Below are 22,840 nucleotides of genomic sequence, written 5' to 3'. Positions count from 1 at the left end.
CCGGAGCAGGACCTGCAGCTGTGCGTGTGGGGCTGCCCGCCCTCGCAGAGGCTGGATAGGCTCCGCCCCCCCCGACCCGACCCGCCGGGCCCCGCCCCCGACCCCACCGGGGCCGAAGCCCACTGCGGCGCGCTGCTCCCGGCCCGCGACGTCTACTACCAGGCCTGCGTGTTCGACCTGCTGGCCAGCGGGGACCTGAACTCCAGCGAGGCGGCCGTCGGAGCGCTGCAGGACGCCCGCGGCATGCTAACGGACGGGGAGGGGCTTCACCTGCTGCCCTCCGCCGCCGCCGCCGCGGGGCCGCCACACCTCGCCACGCTGCTGCTGGCACTCGGCGTGCTGGGAGCGCTGGCTGGCGCCTGGGGACGATGATCCGATGGAGCGTTTTTCGCAACAAAGAACAAAATGAGCCGAAGTGGGAACTCAGAGAGTCACATGGCGGGAAATTCCCGCTTTCACGTTGGGAGAGTTCACACTTTTTGTGTTGGAGCCAGAAAAATCTGCAACTCAACGACCAACAGCGTTGATTTTAAGTTAACATTATTTATATCTTTCACGTCTACCGCATAAAAAAAAAAAAAAAAAGTGTTTGTTTGGCGCAAGCTAACTGCTACGCTAGCTAATGGAATGTGGCTGTTTCTTACAGAGTGAATCATTAAAATACTGTTTCCTGTGCAGATGTTCACTTCCTGTCGTGTTTCGTGACGTTGAATTAGCTTCTGGCGGGAAGTGGGAGGAGGGAAGTTTCCAGTTTGACGATACAGAGTGGAGGGGTGGAGGAGTGGAGGAGTGGAGGGATGGAGGGGTGGAGGCCCCTGGTTGCAGGTCTCTACTGTTAGCTGTATGTACGCTAACTGCTCCAGACCTGCAGACTCCAGACCTGCAGACTCCAGACCGGCAGACTCCAGACCTGCAGATTCCAGACCTGCAGACTCCAGACCTGCAGACTCCAGACCAGCGGACTCCAGACCGGCAGACTCCAGACCTGCGGATTCCAGACCTGCAGACTCCAGACCGGCAGACTCCAGACCAGCAGACTCCAGACCGGCAGACTCCAGACCTGCAGACTCCAGACCTGCGGACTCCATCTGCGTCATCAAATAGAGACACTTTGTCCTCCAAAGACCTTCAGTTCTTCAGCTGCTCCTCCGTCGTTCCTCAGGTCAGAATCGATTTTGCCCTCTTTGTTTCAGAAACGTTTCCGTGGCAACGGCCGTATCAATGAAAACGATGCAGGTAATCATGTTTGGTCCACTAGTGGGCGCTGTCGTCGACGCTCTATGCTACATCGCCGTCACCAGAAACCTTGTGGAGAAAGTTCCTGGAGAAGAGTCAGCAGAAACAGCGGAAAAATACTTTCATGAATCAAATTCCTCTGAAAGATAAACAGAAACATGACATGACGTGCGTCCGGAGTTTCATCATCCTGATTCACACTGAACACTGGAGGGTTTGAGGAAACGGCGTCTTGCAGCTCCTTCATCCTCTCAGACGGAAGCGTAACCCTGCGGTTCACACGTGTTCCCACGAGGGGGCGCTGCGCTTTGCGCACGAGAAGCACGGGCCGCGAAGAGCAGGGGTCGACCTGGGAACCGTCCTCTCAGGACGCGATGACGGAACGTCGCCTCGTATGCAAGACGAAGTTCTCGTTGCGTGTCGGAGATGTTCGCTCCGCGTGTTTCAACAGAAGCGGCTGAGTCAGCAGAGCGGAGTCGGCAGAGGAGCGAAGGTGAGGCTCCGCCAGGAGGCGGACACGCCTTGCCGGATCTGATGGAGATGCTCATCTATCAATCTGATTGCAAGAGGAAGGAAAAAACCCAGCTGTGATGTCAAAGCTTCTGAGGAACTGAGGCTCCGCTTCCAGAGAATTGGCATCTGGATGAGGATAAATATGGGCATCGGCAGTGTGGAGACGCTTCACTTCTCCTCCGGCACCTTCAGAGACCACAGACCGAGTCCCGACGCTCCTTCGCCTCCTCACAAGTCAGTGACGCTCACGACTCCGTCTCTTCTCACACCTCTCGTTAATGTGAACGCCTGATCTGACCAGTTCCTGTGGAAGTTTTTATTTTACTGGCCCCTCGTCCGAAGTTCAGAATCTGAATTTAAAGACACGTTGACGTTGCTTTGTGGTTTGTGTCGGCAGTGCATCGTGGGTACCTGTTGGTTCTGATCCTGTGCTGCTGGGCCCGGCGGGCCGCCGCCAACCCCGCGCTGACGGCCGAGGCCCACGGCGAGGAGCAGAGTCTGATCCTGAGTCTGCAGGAGGTCATGCAGAACTACACCAGCATCCTGCGGCGCACGGTGAGGAAACGAGTGCCTCGTAAAAACCAGAGCGGGGGACAAACAATAGCACACGCAATAGCTTTGGCCGTGGTCGTGACTTTGGTTTGGTTTCCTCAAACGGATCGGATGAATCCCCTTGTTTGTTTGTTTGTTTGTTTTTCACAGATTACCCCCCCCCCCCCCCATGTTTGACAGAGTTCGTTTTGTTTGCGTTGCAGGATTACGTGAAGGACCTGTTGGACATGCCGTGTGAGAAAACCATCGGCAGGTCCGATCAGGTACGCTCCGTCCTCGAGACCAGAGTTTTTCAACCACTGGTGTTTCCTCCAGATCTCGTCAGGTGTGGCGTGGGAAATGATCCAATTTCACATTTTTTTCTAAAAAACATTCGCTCTCACAGCGACAGTGTGTTGCAGAGGAATCGTGTATAAATACTCTTCACCACTAGAGGGCAGCACAGAACTTTGCCGGTGAAATGTAAAGTGACAGACGTCAGTGTGGTTCATCTCCACCTCCTGCTACCATCTTGTATCAAAGTACTGTGTCAGTGACAGTGATGGAGAAGTTTTTGAAAAGGAAGAATGTGAACCAGGATCTCAGCTCTTCATCCATCAGGTCCAGGTTTCACACTGAGGGAGGCACTATTAAAAAAAAAAAAAGAAATTGGGAAATACTTTTTTTTCTGTATTTATTTGATTCCTGTTGATAAAACTTTGATGAGAACGACTTTATATTGTTAATAGAGGCTACAGAGTTTCACATTTTAACATTTCTGGTGGTGGTGTGCCTCCACATTTTTCCAAAGACAAAAGTGTGCCTCGGCTCAAAAAAGGTTGAAAAACACTGATCTTGGCGACGCCGTGAACGGCCACGGAAACTCTGCCGCGTGTCGTCGTCGAAGCGACGGGGGCCGCGCGGTTCCCCGCCGATCGAGACTCAGGCTGGTTGCTTGTGTGCCTTGCAGCGCGTCGTGGCGTACAGGAACCTGTCCTCGTACCCCGAGTGCGCCGATAAACTGCGGCGAGTCTGCAGCCACGCCGACGCTCTGGGCCAAGTCGTCATCCTGACGGAAGACCTGCTGAGGAAGCTGGTGAGTGGCGACGACACGACGACTCCACCAACAGCACAACAACAACAACGACAACGACGACAAACTCCACAAACAGGAAAAGACCGAAATGCACATTTAAAATACCACAATACAGTTGGTTTCCACACAGAACGTACTTTTAATTGTTCCGACTCTTGTGTTTATCCTAATGTGGGATTTCATTTTTTGTTTAATTTTCAGAGTAAAACACATACAAGAACCAGAAGGTCGTCACCGTCGGAGACGAAAAAGTTGTTCGACCTCACACACGAGACCGCGCAGTGTTTCCAGTGCTGGAGGCTGCAGGTGGCAGCACTGAGGACATGACACACACACACACACACACACACACACACACACACACACACACACACACACACACACGCACACACACAGATGTCATGCTAATGATTTCGGTCCTCACGAGGAGGAAAAATATTGAAGGACTGGACCTCACAATGCATAAAAACAAGAATGTGAGTGTACACCATTACGATCAATCCGTACTTTGTGAGGACACGTATAGATTCTATTCCTCCACAATAGAAAATAGCAAACACTTCACTCACACACACACACAAACGCACACACACACACACACACACACACACACAGGTGCTCATCCTCTATCCCCTGACGGGGAAAAATATAATTATGATTCTCAACAATGAAATGTTTGTGAATTCAAGAAGACAAATTATATTTTGCTGAGAAACTGATGAGAAATATATATATATATTACTTTATTTATTTTCTATGTCCATATTTTATATATGACTACCTGTCCAGTGGCGTCTCGTATTGCCCCTCCCCCGTGTCGGGTCAGGGTCACCCTGTTCAACAGCAGTGGCCCCATCTTTGTTTTGTTTTTCAAAATCAGCCTCACAACTTGTCGGAATAGCAGATTGAAGTTATTTTATCATAACTTAAATCTAATATTTAATATTTTTATTTTATATATTTTTGTATTTTTTATATTTATGATTCGTATGTCAATATATGTATGTTTTTATGTGAATGTTTATGTTTTGATTTTCTCTGGATTCACGCTGCGCATTTGTTATGAATCAAACGATTAAATTTTGTAGACCGTGATTTTTCATTTGTTGTGAAGCGCAGATTTGTTTTGATGTAATTTTGGAGGAAAGTCTGTCGGAGAAACATTAAAAGATATGAGGATCATTAAAGTCGCCCTTTCAGAATCAGAAAAACTTTTATCGCTGGTCTCCGGGTATATTGAAAAATTGCTTTGGGGGTTTTGGGCAACATTAAAGAAAAATTTAAACATAAAGACATTGACTTGTTTTTGCGTATGATTTCCATTTATTCACTTCAACACATATAAATATGAGGTAAAAAATACTAAATACTAAAAATAAGTTTAGTTATTTAGTAGATCCAATTGAGTTTCGGTTTCAACATAAATACCACCTGATTCTACATTATATATGTCTACACTTTGATTTCACCACCATTAAATATCATCATCATCATCATCATCATCACCATCATCATAAATATCATCACCATCATAAATATCATCATCCCCATCATCATCCACATCATCATCACCATAAACATCATCATCATCATCATCATCACCATAAACATCATCATCATTATCATCATCACCACCATAAATATCATCACCATCATCACCATAAACATCATCATTATCATCATCACCACCATAAATATCATCACCATCATCATAAATGTCATCATCATCATCATCATCATCATCATCATCATCATAATCACCATAAACATCATCCACATCATCATCATCATCACCATCACCACCACCATCATCATCATCACCACCATAAATATCACCACTATCATCATCGTCATCATCATCATCACCACCATCATCAACATCATCACCACCATAAATATCATCATCACCACCATCATCAACATCATCACCACCATAAATATCATCATCACACCATCATCATCATCATCATCATCATCATCATCATCACCACCATCATTATCATTATCATCATCATCATCATCATCATCATCATCATCATCACCACCATAAATATCACCACCATCATCATCATCATCACCACCATAAATATCATCATCATCATCATTATCATCATCATCATCATCATCATCATCCGGGTCGAGTCGTTTCCTCCAGTCCAGTCTGAAGTTGTTTTGAAAATGAAAAAACTCTTTGTTTTACTTGAGTAAAAGTCTGAAATGTATTTAAATAGAAAGAGTAGAAAAGTGGAAAATTCTAACTTTATTGATAAAACGAGGACGAGAGGCAACAGATTCCATGACGTCACAATAGAAAACAAACTGATCAAACACAAACACATGTAAACAAATTAATCTTGAAACTTTGTCAAAGGCCTCATAACTGAAGGGATCATTTTAGTATTCAGTCGGAGGAGTCATTTTCTTTTTAATACATTTAAACAGAAATCTTGTAAAACAATCCATTTAAAGCTTTTATTGTGGAGGGGCTGCGGTGCGGGCTGGTGATGTTTGCATGTCCTCTCTGTGAGGTGAGTTGACGTCCCTCCAGGTCCTGTAGGTGTGAATGTGTGTGTGACGACGTACCGCTCCTATGATGGGACTTTTATTTTGAAACAGAAAGAGTTGTCCATCAATAATGTGGGGGCCGGTGGGGGTCCACAAAATACGAGTCCTGATCCACATAATCCGTGTCCGTGTAGGCGTGGTTGTCCTCGCCGTGGTCCAGCTCGTCCTGAGTGTGGTCGGGGTCTCGCTGGTCCACCAGAGCGTCCGTCGTCTCCAGAGCCGCTTTGCGTCCAAACGACTGGTAGAGAACGATGGCGACCGCGAACTGGAGCACCTGGACAGGTACAAAATAAAAGTACCAAGTTGGATTGTTGTTACGGTGACTGTCAAAATAAAAGTACCAAGTTGGATTGTTGTTACGGTGACTGTCAAAATAAAAGTACCAAGTTGGATTGTTGTTACGGTTACTGTCAAAATAAAAGTACCAAGTTGGATTGTTGTTACGGTTACTGTCAAAATAAAAGTACCAAGTTGGATTCTTGTTACGGTGACTGTCAAAATAAAACCACCAAGATGGTGACTGTCAAAATAAAAGCACCAAGTTGGATTGTTGCTACGGTGACTGTAAAAATAAAACCAACAAGTTGGATTGTTATTACGGTGACTGTCAAAATAAAAGTACCAAGTTGGATTGTTGTTACGGTGACTGTAAAAATAAAACCAACAAGTTGGATTGTTATTACGGTGACTGTTAAAATAAAAGTAACAAGTTGGATTGTTATTGCAGTGACTGTCAAAATAAATGTACCAAGTTGGATTGTTATTACGGTGACTGTCAAAATAAAACTACCAAGTTGGATTGTTATTACAGTGACTGTCAAAATAAAAGCACCAAGTTGGATTGTTGCTACGGTGACTGTAAAAATAAAACCAACAAGTTGGATTGTTATTACGGTGACTGTCAAAATAAAAGTAACAAGTTGGATTGTTATTGCAGTGACTGTCAAAATAAATGTACCAAGTTGGATTGTTATTACGGTGACTGTCAAAATAAAACTACCAAGTTGGATTGTTATTACGGTGACTGTCAAAATAAAACTACCAAGTTGGATTGTTATTACGGTGACTGTCAAAATAAAAGCACCAAGTTGGATTGTTGCTACGGTGACTGTAAAAATAAAACCAACAAGTTGGATTGTTATTACGGTGACTGTCAAAATAAAAGTACCAAGTTGGATTGTTGTTACGGTGACTGTAAAAATAAAACCAACAAGTTGGATTGTTATTACGGTGACTGTCAAAATAAAAGTAACAAGTTGGATTGTTATTGCAGTGACTGTCAAAATAAATGTACCAAGTTGGATTGTTATTACGGTGACTGTCAAAATAAAACTACCAAGTTGGATTGTTATTACGGTGACTGTCAAAATAAAACTACCAAGTTGGATTGTTATTACAGTGACTGTCAAAATAAAAGTACTAAGTTGGATTGTTATTACAGTGACTGTCAAAATAAAAGTACTAAGTTGGATTGTTATTACAGTGACTGTCAGAACACAGAGGCCAGATTACCTGGATTAACATGAGTCCAGCCTCCATGCTGATGATGGTCAGTCGGTTCTCCTGCAGCCAATCAATGAGGCTCTTCTTGCAGCCCTGAAGGAACAAACACATCGTTTTGGACAAGAAACAACAACAACAAGAGCATCTTCCTCCTCCAACATCAGATTATAGAGCATCTCCCTCCTCTAACATCAGATTATAGAGCATCTTCCTCCTCTAACATCAGATTATAGAGCATCTTCCTCCTCCAACATCAGATTATAGAGCATCTTCCTCCTCCAACATCAGATTATAGAGCATCATCCTCCTCCAACATCAGATTATAGAGCATCTCCCTCCTCGAACATCAGATTATAGAGCATCTTCCTCCTGTAACATCAGATTATAGAGCATCTTCCTCCTGTAACATCAGATTATAGAGCAACTTCCTCCTCTAACATCAGATTATAGAGCATCTTCCTCCCTCTAGCGGGCCCACACAGTGCTAACAGCTCAGCTAATGCTAGCGCTAACACTGGTCATTATTGACACAGGACATTACAGAGAACCTTAAAAAGTAACTAGTTACTTTTTTAACGTGCACTAACTAGTGAAGTAACCAGGAGGTCAGAATTCCACCGGGTGTTTTAAACGTCAATCAGAAAAGCGTTTTCGACCGCGACCTCAGCGAAAGTGCCGTTTCCTCGTCCGACCAGCGGCCCCTCGGCGGCGGCGGTGGCGGGCCGCTCGGAGCACCAGGGCGAGTCGGCGGCGGGACGAGACGAGAGGAAACAGGAGCAGGGGAGGACGTCCGTCAGATTGAGACTGGAGACGTAGGAGTTGTTCAGCCAATCAGCAGGCGCCTCCAGGCCACAGCAGCGACCCTGAGGGGCGGGAAGGGCAAACTGAGTCTGGAAGAAACGCTGAGTCAGGGTTTAATCTCCACCGTGCTGGAGGTGGATTTATTTTAGGATTTAGTTTTTCTTTCTTTGTTGTCTTCCTTTTATAAAAAGGAATCCAGGTGTTTTTTTTGTTAGTTTTTTTATTTTCCTACAAAATAGGAATCCAGGTGGGTTTTTTGTATTTTTTTTGTGGTTTTTTTTCTTCAATTAAAAAGGAATCCAGGTGTTTTTTTGTATTTTTTTCTTTTTTCAAAAAAAAAGGAATCAAAGATGGGTTTTTTTGTTTTTTTTTCTTTCTGAAAAAAGGAATCATGGTGTTTTTTTTGTTGTTTTTTTCTTTCTTACAAAATAGGAATCCAGGTGTTTTTTTTTTGTTTTTTTGGGTTTTTTTTTTCTTCAATTAAAAAGGAATCCAGGTGTTTTCTTTAAAAAAAAAAAAAAAAGGAATCAAAGATATTTTTGTTTGTTTTTTTTCTTTCTTAAAAAAGGGAATCAAAGGTGTTCTTTTTTGTTTTTTTCTTTCTTAAAGAAAGGAATCCAGGTGTTTTGGGTTTTTTTTTTTTTTCTTTCTTACAAAATAGGAATCCAGGTGTTTTTTTTATTTTTTTTGTGGGTTTTTTTCTTCAATTAAAAAGGAATCCAGGTGTTTTTTTTGTATTTTTTTCTTTTTTCAAAAAAAGGAATCAATAGTGTTTTTTTGTTTGTTTTTTTTCTTTCTTAAAAAAGGGAATCAAAGGTGTTTTTTTTGTTATTATTTTCTTTCTTCAAAATAAGGAATCCAGGTGTTTTTTGTTTTTTGTTTTTTTTGTATTTTTGTCTTTTTTCAAAAAAAAGGAATCAATAGTGTTTTTTTGTATTTTCTTGTGGGTTTTTTTCTTCAATTAAAAAGGAATCCAGGTGTTTTTTTGTATTTTTGTCTTAAAAAAAAAAAAAAGGAATCAAAGATGTTTTTTTTTGTTTTTTTCTTTCTTAAAAAAAGGAATCCAGGTGTTTTTTTGTGTTTTTCTTTTTTCGAAAAAAAAGGAATCAATTATATTTTTTGTTTGTTTTTTTCTTTCTTTAAAAAAAGGAATCAAAGGTGTTTTTTTTGTTATTATTTTCTTTCTTCAAAATAACGAATCCAGGTGTTTTTTTGTATTTTTGTCTTTTTTCAAAAAAAGGAATCAAAGGTGTTTTTTTTAATTTTCTTGTGGATTTTTTTCTTACATTAAAACGGAATCCAGGTGGGTTTAAAAAAAAAAAAAAAAAAAAAAAAAGGAATCAAAGGTGGGTTTTTTTGTTTTTTTTCTTTCTTAAAAAAAGGAATCCAGGTAATTTTTTGTTTGGTTTTTTTCTTTCTTCAAAAAAAAGAATCAAAGGGTTTTTTTTGTATTTTTTTGTGTTTTTTTTCTTCAATTAAAAAGGAATCCAGTGTTTTTTTGTATTTTTGTCTTTTTCTTTAAAACAAAAAAAAGAAATTAAAGATGGGGTTTTTTGTTTTTTTCTTTCTTAAAAAAGGGAATCAAAGGTGGTTTTTTTTGTTTTTTTCTTTCTTAAAAAAAGAAATCCAGGTGTTTTTTTGTATTTTTTTCTTTAAAAAAAAAAAAAGGAATCAAAGATGGGGTTTTTTCTTTTTTTCTTTCTTAAAAAAATTAATACAGGTGTTTTTTTTCTTTCATTCTTCAAAAAGTGGAATCAAATGTGTTTTTTTGTATTTTTTTTGTGTTGTTTTTGCTTTTTCTTAAATTAAAAAGGAATCCAGGTGGTTTTTTTTGGTTTTTTTCTTTCTTCAAAAAAAGAATCAAAGGTGTTTTTTTGTATTTTTTTTGTGTTGTTTTTGCTTTTTCTTAAATTAGAAAGGAATCCAGTTGTTTTTTTGTATTTTTTTCTTTTTTCAAAAAAAAAGGAATCAAAGGTGTTTTTTTGGTATTTTCTTGTGGGGTTTTTTCTTAAATTAAAAAGGAATCAAGTGGGTTTTTTTGTATTTTTTCTTTTTTCAAAAAAAAGGAATCAAAGGTGTTTTTTTCTTTCTTAAAAAAAGGAATCCAGGTGGGTTTTTTTTGTTTTTTTTCTTTCTTCAAAAAAAGAATCAAATGTGTTTTTTTGGGGGTTTTTTTGTTTTTTTTTCTTTTTTCTTTTTTCAAAAAAAGGAATCAAAGGTGTTTTTTGTGTTTTTTTTCTTTCTTCAAAATAAGAAATCCAGGTGTTTTTTGTATTTTTTTCTTTAAAAAAAAAAATGAATCAAAGGTGTTTTTTGGTTTTTTTTTCTTTCTTCAATTCGTCACTGAAGTGATGAAGTGAAGGACTCCCCCTGGTGGACTCACGTAGCGCTGCACGTTGTCCATCAGTCTGTCCCGCTCGTCTCCGCCGTCTCCGTACTGGACGATGGTGTCCTCCACCACGTCCTCCAGGCTCCGCCCTATCTGAGAAGATGGACAGGAGGAGGACAATCAGACGGAGCAGAGGATTCTGGGTAAAAGACTAAATGAGGCCAACAGGCCTGGTTCATCCATCCATCATCCATCATCCATCATCCATAATCCATCCATCATCCATCATCCATCATCCATCATCCATCATCCATAATCCAACCATCATTCATCATCCATTTATCATTAATCCATCATCCATCCATCATCCATCCATCATCCATCCATCCATCATCCATCATCCAACCATCATTCACCATCCATCCATCATCCATCCATTTATTATCCATCATCCATCCATCATCCATGATTCATCATCCATCTATTCATCCATCCATCATATATATATCCATCATCATCCATTTATCATCCATCCATCCAACAATCCATCATCCATCATCCATCCATCCATCCATCCAGCCATCTATTCATCCATCCATCATCCATCCATTTATCATCCATCATCCATCCATCATCCATCCATGTATCATCCATCCATCATCCATCCATCATCCATCCATCATCCATCCATCATCCATCCATCATCCATCCATTTATCATCCATCCATCATCCATCCATCATCCATCCATCATCCCTCACCTTTTCTCTGTTGATCACCAGCACCAGGATAACAAACATCTGTCCGAGGACGAGGACGATGATGAAGCTCATGTACTGAGGATGAGGAGCAGAAGTTACGTAACAACCCCTCGTCCTCCTCCTCCTCCTCCTCCTCCTCCTCCTCCTCCTCCTCCTCCTCCTCCTCCTCCTCACGCCTGCAGAGCAGCGCTGAGCTCTCGGGTCCCTGGTAATCAGATTACTTCCTGTGACTCACCAGCAGCAGCAGCAACCTGTTTTCACAGCCGGCGCCGACGCAGCCGACCGCGCTGAGCGCCGCCACCACGCCGCCCATCACCAGCAGGCCGAACGCCGCCGCCCGCAGCTCGCCTGCACACCACAAGTACTCGAGTACTTACCCTGGCAGACCCAGTGGACCGGGTGTGTGTGTGTGTGTGTGTGTGTGTGTGTGTGTGTGTGTGTGTGTGTGTGGACCCACTGGAGGAGACGACGCCCAGGAAGCTGGAATCACCAAACAGGATCCAGACGGCGCAGCCAGACACACTCAGGCCCAGAGCCTGCAGGGGTCAAAGGTCACGGGGAAAGAAGGAAAGAAAGAAAGAAAGAAAGGAAGAAAGAAAGAGGGAAAGAGAGAAAGAAGGAAAGAAATAGAGAAAGAAATAGAAAAAGAAAGAAAGGAAGAAACAAAGAAAGACAGAAAGAAACCCCAAAAAATAAATAATTAAAGGTTGACTTAAATTGCAGACGATAAATAATAATTATAAAAAAATACATAAAATAATAATAATAATGACAATAACAATATTAATAACAATATTGTTATTAATAATAATAATAATAATGACAATAATAATATTAATAATAACATTGTTATTCATAATAATAGTTATAATATAATAGTAATAATAATAATAATAATAATAATAAGGACCATTAATATAAAACATGACGAAAATAAAAGGTCATCAAGAAAGATCACTCAAATGTATAGTCAGTCCAGTTATTACAATAACAACAATTCTTCAATTATTATTATTATTATTATTATTATTATTATTATTAATATTGTTATAAAATAATAACACAGCAACCAGTATTTTAAGTAATGTCATTGGCTTGGTTCTGGTTCAGTTCTAGTTCTACTTCAGATCTGGTTCCAGTCTGGTTCTGGTTCCAGTCTGGTTCTGGTTCTGGTTCCGGTCTGGTTCTGGTCCAGCAGGACGAGTGAAGCAGGAGAAAGTTTCCTCACCAGAAAGACGCTGTTAAAAACTGCAGAGCAGAACTTGAGCACCTCGATCTTCACCGCCAGCTTCATCTTCCCCTGCAGGGTCTGGTTCTGGTTCTGGTTCTGGTTCTGGTTCTGGTTCTGGTTCTGGCTCCTCCCCCTCAGGTGAGACTCGCTCTGATGTTCCTCTGCTGCTCCGTCAGGTTCTCCAGCGGAACCTCAGCAGCTTCACTCTGATCAGGGAAACCCGTCGACGCCACGAACACCTGAGATCAAGAGTCCAAGAGTTCACTTCCTCATACCGTCGCCATGGTAACCTGACCCGGCTCACTTATGACGCCTCCTGCTAGTACCTGCTGTGACCACCAGAGGGCAGCATGGCGCTGCTCTACACTTCACCTCATGACGTCTTCACAAGCACAGGCTGACCTCTGACCTGCTTCTCATCCATTCAGTGAAACGACTGAACTGGAGCCGCGTTCAAATAATCACATGAACTTTTTACACCAAATATATCCAGCGTCTCGGTCCACCGCTGGTCCTGAAGACAAACCTGCATGTTCTCTTCTTCTTTGGTTCCCAAGTGTCACCTCTGGAGGTTTTGTCCCGGCCGATGTCAGAGAACATAAACAGCACTTTTAATTAACTCAGCTGTCAGTTTCCTGTCGCGTATCTGAGCTGCTGAACGTGATCCGAGAGCTGCTGCACGCCTCCACGGGGTGGGGGAGGGGGTGGGGGTGGGGGGGGGGGGGGTGGGGGGGGACAATGTGCACTATCCTCACATCATAGTTGGACAATGTGCACTATCCTCACATCATACATGCACAATGTGCATTATCCTCACATCATACATGCACAATGTGCATTATCCTCACATCATACATGCACAATGTGCACTATCCTTGCATCATACATGGACAATGTGCACTATCCTTACGTCATACTTGGACAACGTGCACTATCCACACATCATACATGCACAATGTGCACTATCCTCACATCATAGATGGACAATGTGCACTATCCTCACATCATACATGCACAATGTGCACTATCCTCACATCATACAGCACAATGTGCACTATCCTTACATCATACTTGGACAACGTGCACTATCCACACATCATACATGCACAATGTGCACTATCCTCACATCATACATGCACAATGTGCACTATCCTTACATCATACTGGACAATGTGCACTATACTCACATCATACATGGTTAATGCTTATTTTCTTCTGCAGTTTAATCTGTTTTTAGTAAACATATTGCAGTTACTGGTTAAGTTACAGTTTAGAATTTTTTTCACTTCCATTAAAACTGTAAATCCTTCTTGTGGCTTCCTGGCCTGAACGTCTTTCACTCCGTCGTAGAATTTTATTAGAGCAAATAAAGATTCTTGTGCCTCGTGAAGAAAAGCTGCTCTGTTTGCTTCGCGGTGAAATACGGTTGGAGACTCGCCGTGCTTTTCCCCCCCGCCGGACGTCCAGGAAGGTCTGAACGCTCCCGGGGGCGTCGTCGGGCCGCCGCGCGAGAACCTCGGCGGCACTTCATTAGAAACACAAACAGCCAGCGTGACCTTTGACCCCCGGGGGCAACAGAAGAAGACGTTACGGGGGAGGTCGGAGGTCGCCGCTCGGCTCCCGTTCCCACGTTCTCACTGCCGGGCGGGCGGCCAATCAGTTTGCCGGCGCCGGGGCTGCGTGGTTGCCGTGGCGACGCCGTGGCGCCGCTGAGGGATTGACGGTCCATGATGTCATTAGGACCTCGCTGTGATGTCATCGGGAGCTCCACCATGCCACCCGGGCCCCCCCCCCCGGGGGGCCTCCACCAATCAGAAGCCCTCGCCAGAGACACTAGACAGGCGCTACTCGGCCCTCTTTACGGGGCGTCGCTCGGCAGGAGGAATTCCTTCAGACCGCCAATCAATCAAACAGCCGCGCCCCCCCCTCCCCCCTCCCCCCTCCCCCGGTGGGGGTCAGTGAGAAACCTGTAGCACCTCGCGGCAGGACTGCTGGTGACTTCAGGTACTTCTGCCGTTTGGTCGCCCCACAGTGACCCCGCGGGGGTCAAAGGTCATTGTCGAGGGGAGTTCTACACGTCACAATCGAGAGGTACCCTTTAACATTACGATGTTTCTGTGATCGGGAAGGTGGAACTGACGGTGGAACTGACGGAGGCGGGGCCTGGACCTTCCAGCCCGACGTGTTCACGAGGGAAACGGCTCGTAAACACATATTAAACACACGTAACCTGATAACGGCTCGCGCTCACAGATCTCAACTTGTTGTCTGGTGAAACATGCTGGAAAAACCCCCCAACACTCACACACACACACACACACACACACACACACACACACACACACACACACACGCTCACTCTGACATGTCGGGATCCGTCCTGTTGGGAGTTTCACTTCACCACGTCTACACTGTAAAAAGTAGAGCTGGTGGTTACAACAAACACATTTTTCTTCATTATGATGCAGTAAAACAGGAATTGTGGATTTTTGTGGCAGTTTAAAAAAATTTTTTTGTGGAGATTTGGTCCGTTGTTTATTTATTACCGCCTCTTTAGCTTGTATGAACATTTATAAGCATATAGCATGTAGCGTTTTTATCATGTCGCATCTATTAGTATGTAGCATGTATTAATAAAAATAATACAACTATTTATATAGCACTTTTCAGAACAAAATGTTGCACAAAATATATTAGCATGTAGCATATCTTAGCATGTAGGGTCTGTAAGCATGCAGCATCTATTAGTATGTAGAATCTATTCGTATACAGCATGCATTAGCATGTAGCATTTATGGCGTGTATTAGCATGTAGCATGTAGTAGCACATAGTCTGCAGTGCTCCCATGTTGTCTTTGATTGCGGCTCCTGAGCCAATCAGAGGAGCGTCTCATTTTTATTAGTGTGATGTTGTTTGGACACGCCCCCCCTCCCCCCCGCCCCTCCCCCCCCACCCCTCTCCTCCCCCGGCCACCTGCCCCACCCTCTGTCAGTCTGCGAGCGTCGTCGGTCCAGGATGAACGTGCAGCTCGTCGTCTCGCTCTGCGTCGCCCTCATCATGTCGTCCAGCTGCGGTGAGTGACCCCCGACCTCTGACCTCTGACCCCTGAGCACTGTGTGTGTGTATGTGTGTCTGTGTGTGTGAGTGTGTGAGAACTCTTGAAAACCCAACGTTAAACACCACTAATTCAAAACACCAACATAAATAAATAAGCATCAAAAACAAACGTCAGTGAATCAATTTCACCGGAGTTTGTTTTAAGAAATTGACATTTATGTTAAAAAACAAAAGTAAAAAAAAAGAAACTACTCAGGTGAAAGTTTTTTAAAGTCTTTCATCTTAGGAAACTCACAATATTTTTTGAAAACAAGCAGACAAACAAATGTGAGCCGGAAAAAAAACTCACATAAATGTAAAAAAAAAAAAAGTTTAAAAAATATACACGAACATCAACAACAAGTTGTAGTAGTAGTAAGAATCAAATTACATTTTTATTTTACCTATTCCACATGATCAAAACAATATTTAAACAATAATCTATTAATAGTTAAAACAAGAATTTAATCATGTTTAAAATTATATTAAAAATATGAATACTAATAATCAATTTTCTAAAATCATTATTAATATATATTATTATTAATATTAATCAATATTTAATTTTGTGTTTTTAATGACTGAGGAAATGACTACTTATTTAAAAAAAATTAAAAACCGCTAATTGTTTTCAAAGTTGAAATAAAAGTGTAGAAATAGAAAAGGAAAAGTCTGAAGAGTGAAAGTGAGGAGTGAGGAGCGTTTTGTTGTTCTGCAGGAGAACCAACCTGCTCAGACCTGAAACCTGCCGCTTGTTGTGAAACTCAACAAACCCGACGTTCCGCGGAGTTCCGCCTCGTCCCGCAACCGCGAAGAGCTGAAACTTCAAAAGTGAAGCGAAAGTAAAGAATTGAAACCAAAATTCACGAGAAAGAAACTCGTGAAGCAGAAACGATGAGGTCTGCGTGTTTGTGGTTCATTTCATGACCAACGTCTGGAACCGTTCCGTCATCTGACCGCTCTCTACAGGAAGTCTGGAACCGTTCCGTCATCTGACCGTTCTCTACAGGAAGTCTGGAACCGTTCCGTCATCTGACTGTTCTCTACAGAAAGTCTGGAACCGTTCCGTCATCTGACTGTTCTCTACAGAAAGTCTGGAACCGTTCCGTCATCTGACTGTTCTCTACAGGAAGTCTGGAATCATTCTGTCATCTGACCATTCTTTACAGGAAGTCTGGAACCGTTCCGTCAATCTGAACATTCTTTACAGGAAGTCTGGAACCGTTCCGTCAATCTGACTGTTCTTGACAGGAGGTCTGGATCTGTTCTGTCAATCTGACCGTTCTCTACAGGAAGTCTGGAACCGTTCCATCCATCTGACTGTTCTCTACAGGAAGTCTGGAACCGTTCCATCCATCTGACTGTTCTCTACAGGAAGTGTGGAACCATTCTGTCCATCTGACCGTTCTCTACAGGAAGTCAAGAACCGTTCCGTCAATCTAGCTGTTCTCTACAGGAAGTGTGGAACCATTCCGTCCATCTGACTGTTCTCTACAGGAAGTCAAGAACCGTTCCGTCAATCTAGCTGTTCTCTACAGGAAGTGTGGAACCATTCCGTCCATCTGACCGTTCTCTACAGGAAGTCAAGAACCGTTCCGTCCATCTAGCTGTTCTCTACAGGAAGTGTGGAACCATTCCGTCCATCTGACTGTTCTCTACAGGAAGTCAAGAACCGTTCTGTCAATCTGACTGTTCTTTACAGGAAGTCTGGAACCGTTCCGTCATTCTGACCGTTCTTTACAGGAAGTCTGGAACTGTTCCGTCAATCTGACCGTTCTCTACAGGAAGTCTGGAACCGTTCCGTCAATCTGATCGTTCTCTACAGGAAGTCTGGAACCGTTCCGTCAATCTGATCGTTCTCTACAGGAAGTCTGGAACCATTCCGTCAATCTGACCGTTCTTTACAGGAAGTCTGGAACCGTTCCGTCAATCTGACCGTTCTTTACAGGAAGTCTGGAACCGTTCCGTCATCTGACCGTTCTCTACAGGAAGTCCGGAACATTTTCAAAACGTTGCCATGCAAACGTCTGAAACGAAAACACAAAAACGATGCATTTCCACTGGAGGCGCCGTCGAGACGAGGGCCTGAGAAAAATGACAAACATCCAGACGACGTCACGAGACGGAAGCTAACTGCTATTTTAGCATGCTAGTGCTAAGTAGCGCTACTGTGGATACAGGCTGATGCTAATGCTGCTCAGTGGGTGTCAAGTCAAGACCTGTATTTGTACTGAGTTGTTCGTACACACGCAGTATAATGTGCAGCTTTAGGTACCTGTTCTGCAGCAAAACCAGTTTTTATGGGACAGAAGAATAGAATAGGATAGAAATAAAAATCTAGAACACACATAATGAAACTCACACACAAAGTAGCACACTAAGTGACATTATCAATGATTGATAAGACATTTTAAGGCACATGGAAGATAAAAGACAAATATATAAGTAGAGCAGAGTTGAATAACGCAGTTCGTCGGTCAGCAGACGTCATATTTTACTTATTTTCTCCACGTGTGGAGGGAAAGGTCGTCCAGCTTGTGATGTAGCGTAGCCTGTACCATAGCCCGTAGCGGATCGGAGAGCGACTTCACAGAAGCCGTTTGTCTTCAGCGTCATCGGATAATGAGGGACGAGTCTGTAAGCGAGCTCCGCTTTTGATTGGTAAAATTTCGCCCTCCGGCAAGCGTCTCCGTGTGCGAATGATGAAACCTCACCCGGGCAGGACGCGACGGGAGCGGAGACACAGCGGCTCTGTTTTCAGCTCGTCCTCAAGACACAACGCAGCAGCAGCAGGGAAACAGAGACGCCAAAGAGCCGAGGCGAAGCCATCAGTCATTCCTTTCATCTTTCGTCCATTATTGGAAAACACTTTGATCTCTTCGTCCCGATTCATCGCGCCCTCTGCTGGACGTCATCATGAACCATCAACGAGACGTTTCTCATGTTGAGTGCATTAAAAAAACGGTATAGTACTGTACTTTACTGTACCACAAAGTACAGTACTGTAAAGTACTATACTTTACTGTACTATATTTTAGTACAGTAAACAACGCAGTATAGAACTGCAAAGTATACTGTAAAGTACAGTACTGTACTTTACTGTACCATAAAGTACAGTACTGTAAAGTACTATACTTTACTGTACTATATTTTAGTACAGTAAATAACGCAGTATAGAACTGCAAGGTATACTGTAAAGTACAGTACTGTACTTTACTGTACTAGATTTTACAGTACAGTGCTATAATTTACAGTACTGTACTTTACTGTACTATAAGTTACAGTACAGTACTGTACTCTACATTACAGTATAGTACTGTACAATACTGTATAGTATAGTACTGTACTGTAAAATATAGTACAGTAAAGCACAGTACTATACCGCACTGTATGGTACTGTACAGTACTTTACTGTACTATAAGCTACAGTATGTACTGTGCTGTACAGTAAAGTACTGTACAGTATAGTATGATACTTTACTGTACCGTAAAGTACAGTACTTTACTGTACAGTACTGTCAAATATAGTACAGTAAAGCACTTTACTGTACAATATTTTACTGTACAGTATGGTACTGTGCTTTACTGTGCTGTACAGTACTGTATAGTATAGTACTGTAGTTTACTGTACTGTACTGTACAGTACCATACTGTACAGTACAGTACTATACTGTACAGTACTGTACTTTACTGTACTAGATTTTACAGTACAGTGCTATAATTTACAGTACTGTACTTTACTGTACTATAAGTTACAGTACAGTACTGTACTCTACATTACAGTATAGTACTGTACAATACTGTATAGTATAGTACTGTACTGTAAAATATAGTACAGTAAAGCACAGTACTATACCGCACTGTATGGTACTGTACAGTACTTTACTGTACTATAAGCTACAGTATGTACTGTGCTGTACAGTAAAGTACTGTACAGTATAGTATGATACTTTACTGTACCGTAAAGTACAGTACTTTACTGTACAGTACTGTCAAATATAGTACAGTAAAGCACTTTACTGTACAATATTTTACTGTACAGTATGGTACTGTGCTTTACTGTGCTGTACAGTACTGTATAGTATAGTACTGTAGTTTACTGTACTGTACTGTACAGTACCATACTGTACAGTACAGTACAGTACCATACTGTACAGTACTATACTGTACAGTACAGTACTTTACTGTACTAAATAATAATGTGTGAATAAAGGAAACTTGTTTCGTTACAGGTTTGATTTGAAATAAACAAATCAAAGTTAAAAAAACCACCAAATCGTTTCACAGCTTTTCTTGCCCGAATCTGTCTGAAAGTGAGAAACGCAATTAGACTACAGTCAAAAGTAATCAGATTACCGAGCTGACGGAAAATCAAAGGGTGAATTTTCACGGGGTTTCCTGTTCGTCGTCTTCTCTCCGCAGGAGAAACTCGGACAGGAAGTGATGAAGACGAGGAGCCGACCAGCGACTACGACTACGACTTCTCCACCGTCACGCCGGAGTACGACTACGACTACACCGCCACCTTCGACTACTACTACGGTAACGCCGCCGCTGGATTGTTTTGTAATTAGATTACTATCAGACTGATCTGTTCTTAAAATAGTCAGAAATCAATGTAATCAGATTACATCTCGTCTTATTGCCATTGGATCCAGGAGGGACTCAAACATGATCCATTAAGGTAAGGTGAAAAATGTAATCGGATTACAGTTGGGCGTAAATGTAATCAGACTAGGATTCAGTAAACAGGAGTTTAGTCAAATAGTCACAGTTTCTCTTCACTGACAACACAACCGAGCCGCGTGCTAATGCTAACAGCGGCTCTGACAATAGAGCTTGCTCAGGTTTGAGTACAATTGTAATTAGATTACAGTCAGGTGCAACTTTAATCAGATTAGTGTAATCAGAATAGTCAAGAGTAACTGTAGTGAAATGCGTGCAGATGTTCAGAGACGTCAGGAACATAAACACACGAAACACCGTCAGAGATTCAGTCACTTGTTATTGTAATTAGATTACACTCAGGTGTCGTTGTAATCAGATTAGTCAGGTGTAATCAGAATCACCCCGGATTGAAAAGTGAAGGATTACAGTTAGATGTCGACGGAATTACATTTACACCTGGGATTATACTCTTCTATGAATGTAATCCAATTACAGTTTGGCGTAACAAGCAGGTTTGGGTGATGCTAATGCTAATTCTAATGCTAGCAGCGGCGCTGATGGCTGAAGCTGCTAAAATGGCGTCAGGAGCTTCGACTTAACACTCGGTAACTTAAAAAAAAAAAAAGTACTCGGTTACAAAGTGATTCGTTCCGAAAGTATAGAGGGGTTACAGTTACGTTTTTGTTTATCGAATACTTGCGTGACGTCTGGAGGACTAACGGCTTCATGATGGTGTCTGTAGTGACGGGGACGGTGGCCGGGGTCTCCGAAGTCCGGAACAAGGTGAGACAACTTCCTGTTTTCTGTCTGTACGACATCTATGTGACCTTGTGACCTCTGAATGACCCGTGTGACCTCTGTATGACCTCTCTGTGACCCCTCCCAGGGCTCAGTGATTGGTGGCTTGACCCCGGTGCTCCTGCTGGGATTGGCTGTGCTGCAGATGTGTCATTGACCCTTTGATCTCCTGTCGACGTCTTCACGTATCCAGTTTTTTTTGGGGGGGGGGGGGGGTGGGAGGGGGGTAGGACTCTGAGGCCCCGCCCACACGACAACGCCATTTCCTTTTTTGGCCGATCAGCCACAGGACGGAATTCAGGAGCCTAAAAAAAAAACGGGTTAACCCTCGGCTTTGACGTGTGGACGGACGAAAACCATGATGTCATGGCCCCGCCTCTCGACCTATAACCCCGCCTCCCTCTCTGTGACATCACTTAGCAACAACAACAACATGGCGGACTCCCTGCTCCAGGTGGCGCTGCTGCTGGTCGTCGCTTTAATAAGGACACTTGGTGGATTTGTTCATTTCTACGTTTTTTTTTTTTCTCATGCTCTCATCTTCTTTGTTGTTGGTGCATTACTGTGGCGGCGTTACGGCGCCGCCTAGAGGCCTGGTAGATGTACTACGTTGTTTTTAGTCAGTTTCATGGCGCCATGTGGAGAAAACGTTTTTATGCTTTTGCTTCTGAAAAGTGCCACGTTCACACAGCAACGTTCTGAAAACGATGTAGTTTCCATGTTGGGCCACTAGTTGGTGCTGTTGTTAGTTTAAGTACTGAAGCACAGTCGAGAACAACAGGATGTAAACATTAACAGGAGAACATTCTAGTGGACAGACCACCAAGGTGGATTGTTATTACGGTGACTGTCAAAATAAAAGCACACAGTTGGATTGTTAGTACGGTGACTGTCAAAATAAAAGCACCAAGTTGGATTGTTATTACGGTGACTGTCAAAATAAAAGCACCAAGGTGGATTGTTATTACGGTGACTGTCAAAATAAAAGCACCAAGTTGGATTGTCATTATGGTGACTGTCAAAATAAAGGCACCAAATTGGATTGTTATTACGGTGACTGTCAAAATAAAAGCACAAAGCTGGATTATTAATATGGTGACTGTCAAAATAAAAGCACCAAATTGGATTGTTATTATGGTGGCTGTTTTCATCCGCTAATGTTATCTTCACTGTGATAAAAGCGTCACTGGGGGTAAAAAGATCAAAGAGAACCAGCTTGGATTAATCGGTTTATTAATGAATTTAAGGCCACTGTGGACTGTGCAGAGTTCTAATGGACAGCAAAACAAAGTCAGGACTGCCTTCAGAGCGGGAGAGACGGAGAAAACACATACACACACACACACACACACAACCTATTTTTCTGAATGAAATAATCCTGAATGGATTACGTGTTTCCACAAGAGTATGAATGGACAGCAGGTGTGTACACCTACATTCCTGTCTTTATGCTTTTCGAGGACCAGTCCCTCAATGTCTGCCCTCCTCATGGGGACCAAAATTATTAGCACGACATCCGAGTGCCAGTGTGTACGAAACACTTTTGTACACATAAAAGTGCGTACACACACTTCTCCGTAATGATATGTAAAGTGTGTGTAATGGTAAAGTGTAATATTTTTATCTAACCGTCTCATGAAACAAGCCTGTTTTGGATGCATGTATCAATCATGTTTGCACGTGTGTGTGTGTGTGCGTGTGTGTGTAATGAT

At 42.6% G+C, this 22,840-nt stretch overlaps 2 protein-coding genes across 2 annotated transcripts in view; one reads left to right on the top strand and one right to left on the bottom strand.

Annotated features, from left to right (window-relative positions):
- The window catches only part of hjv (hemojuvelin BMP co-receptor), a 5,799-nt gene extending 5,124 nt beyond the window's left edge, over positions 1 to 675 (top strand). The window contains exon 5 of the mRNA XM_080501403.1: positions 1 to 675. This exon is cut by the window's left edge and continues 270 nt beyond it. Coding sequence (XP_080357529.1) covers positions 1 to 372 — 372 coding nt within the window. The 3' untranslated portion in view covers positions 373 to 675.
- Positions 676 to 6,005: 5,330 nt separating this feature from the next.
- Positions 6,006 to 12,628, bottom strand: LOC308133278 (CD82 antigen; the record flags this gene model as incomplete). The annotated part of the gene is made up of 8 exons (XM_080500581.1): positions 6,006 to 6,215; positions 7,454 to 7,537; positions 8,107 to 8,307; positions 10,629 to 10,727; positions 11,335 to 11,409; positions 11,570 to 11,682; positions 11,792 to 11,870; positions 12,563 to 12,628. The coding sequence occupies 8 exons, from the start codon at positions 12,626 to 12,628 to the stop codon at positions 6,006 to 6,008; spliced, it is 927 nt and encodes a 308-aa protein (XP_080356707.1).
- Between the last annotated feature and the right edge of the window lie 10,212 nt (positions 12,629 to 22,840).

Source organism: Blennius ocellaris (genome assembly GCF_963422515.1).
Source record: "Blennius ocellaris genome assembly, chromosome: 8".
NCBI classification, from domain to species: Eukaryota; Metazoa; Chordata; class Actinopteri; order Blenniiformes; family Blenniidae; genus Blennius; species Blennius ocellaris.
Note: the sequence above shows the minus strand (reverse complement) of the source record. Positions and strands in the feature narration are given on the sequence as shown.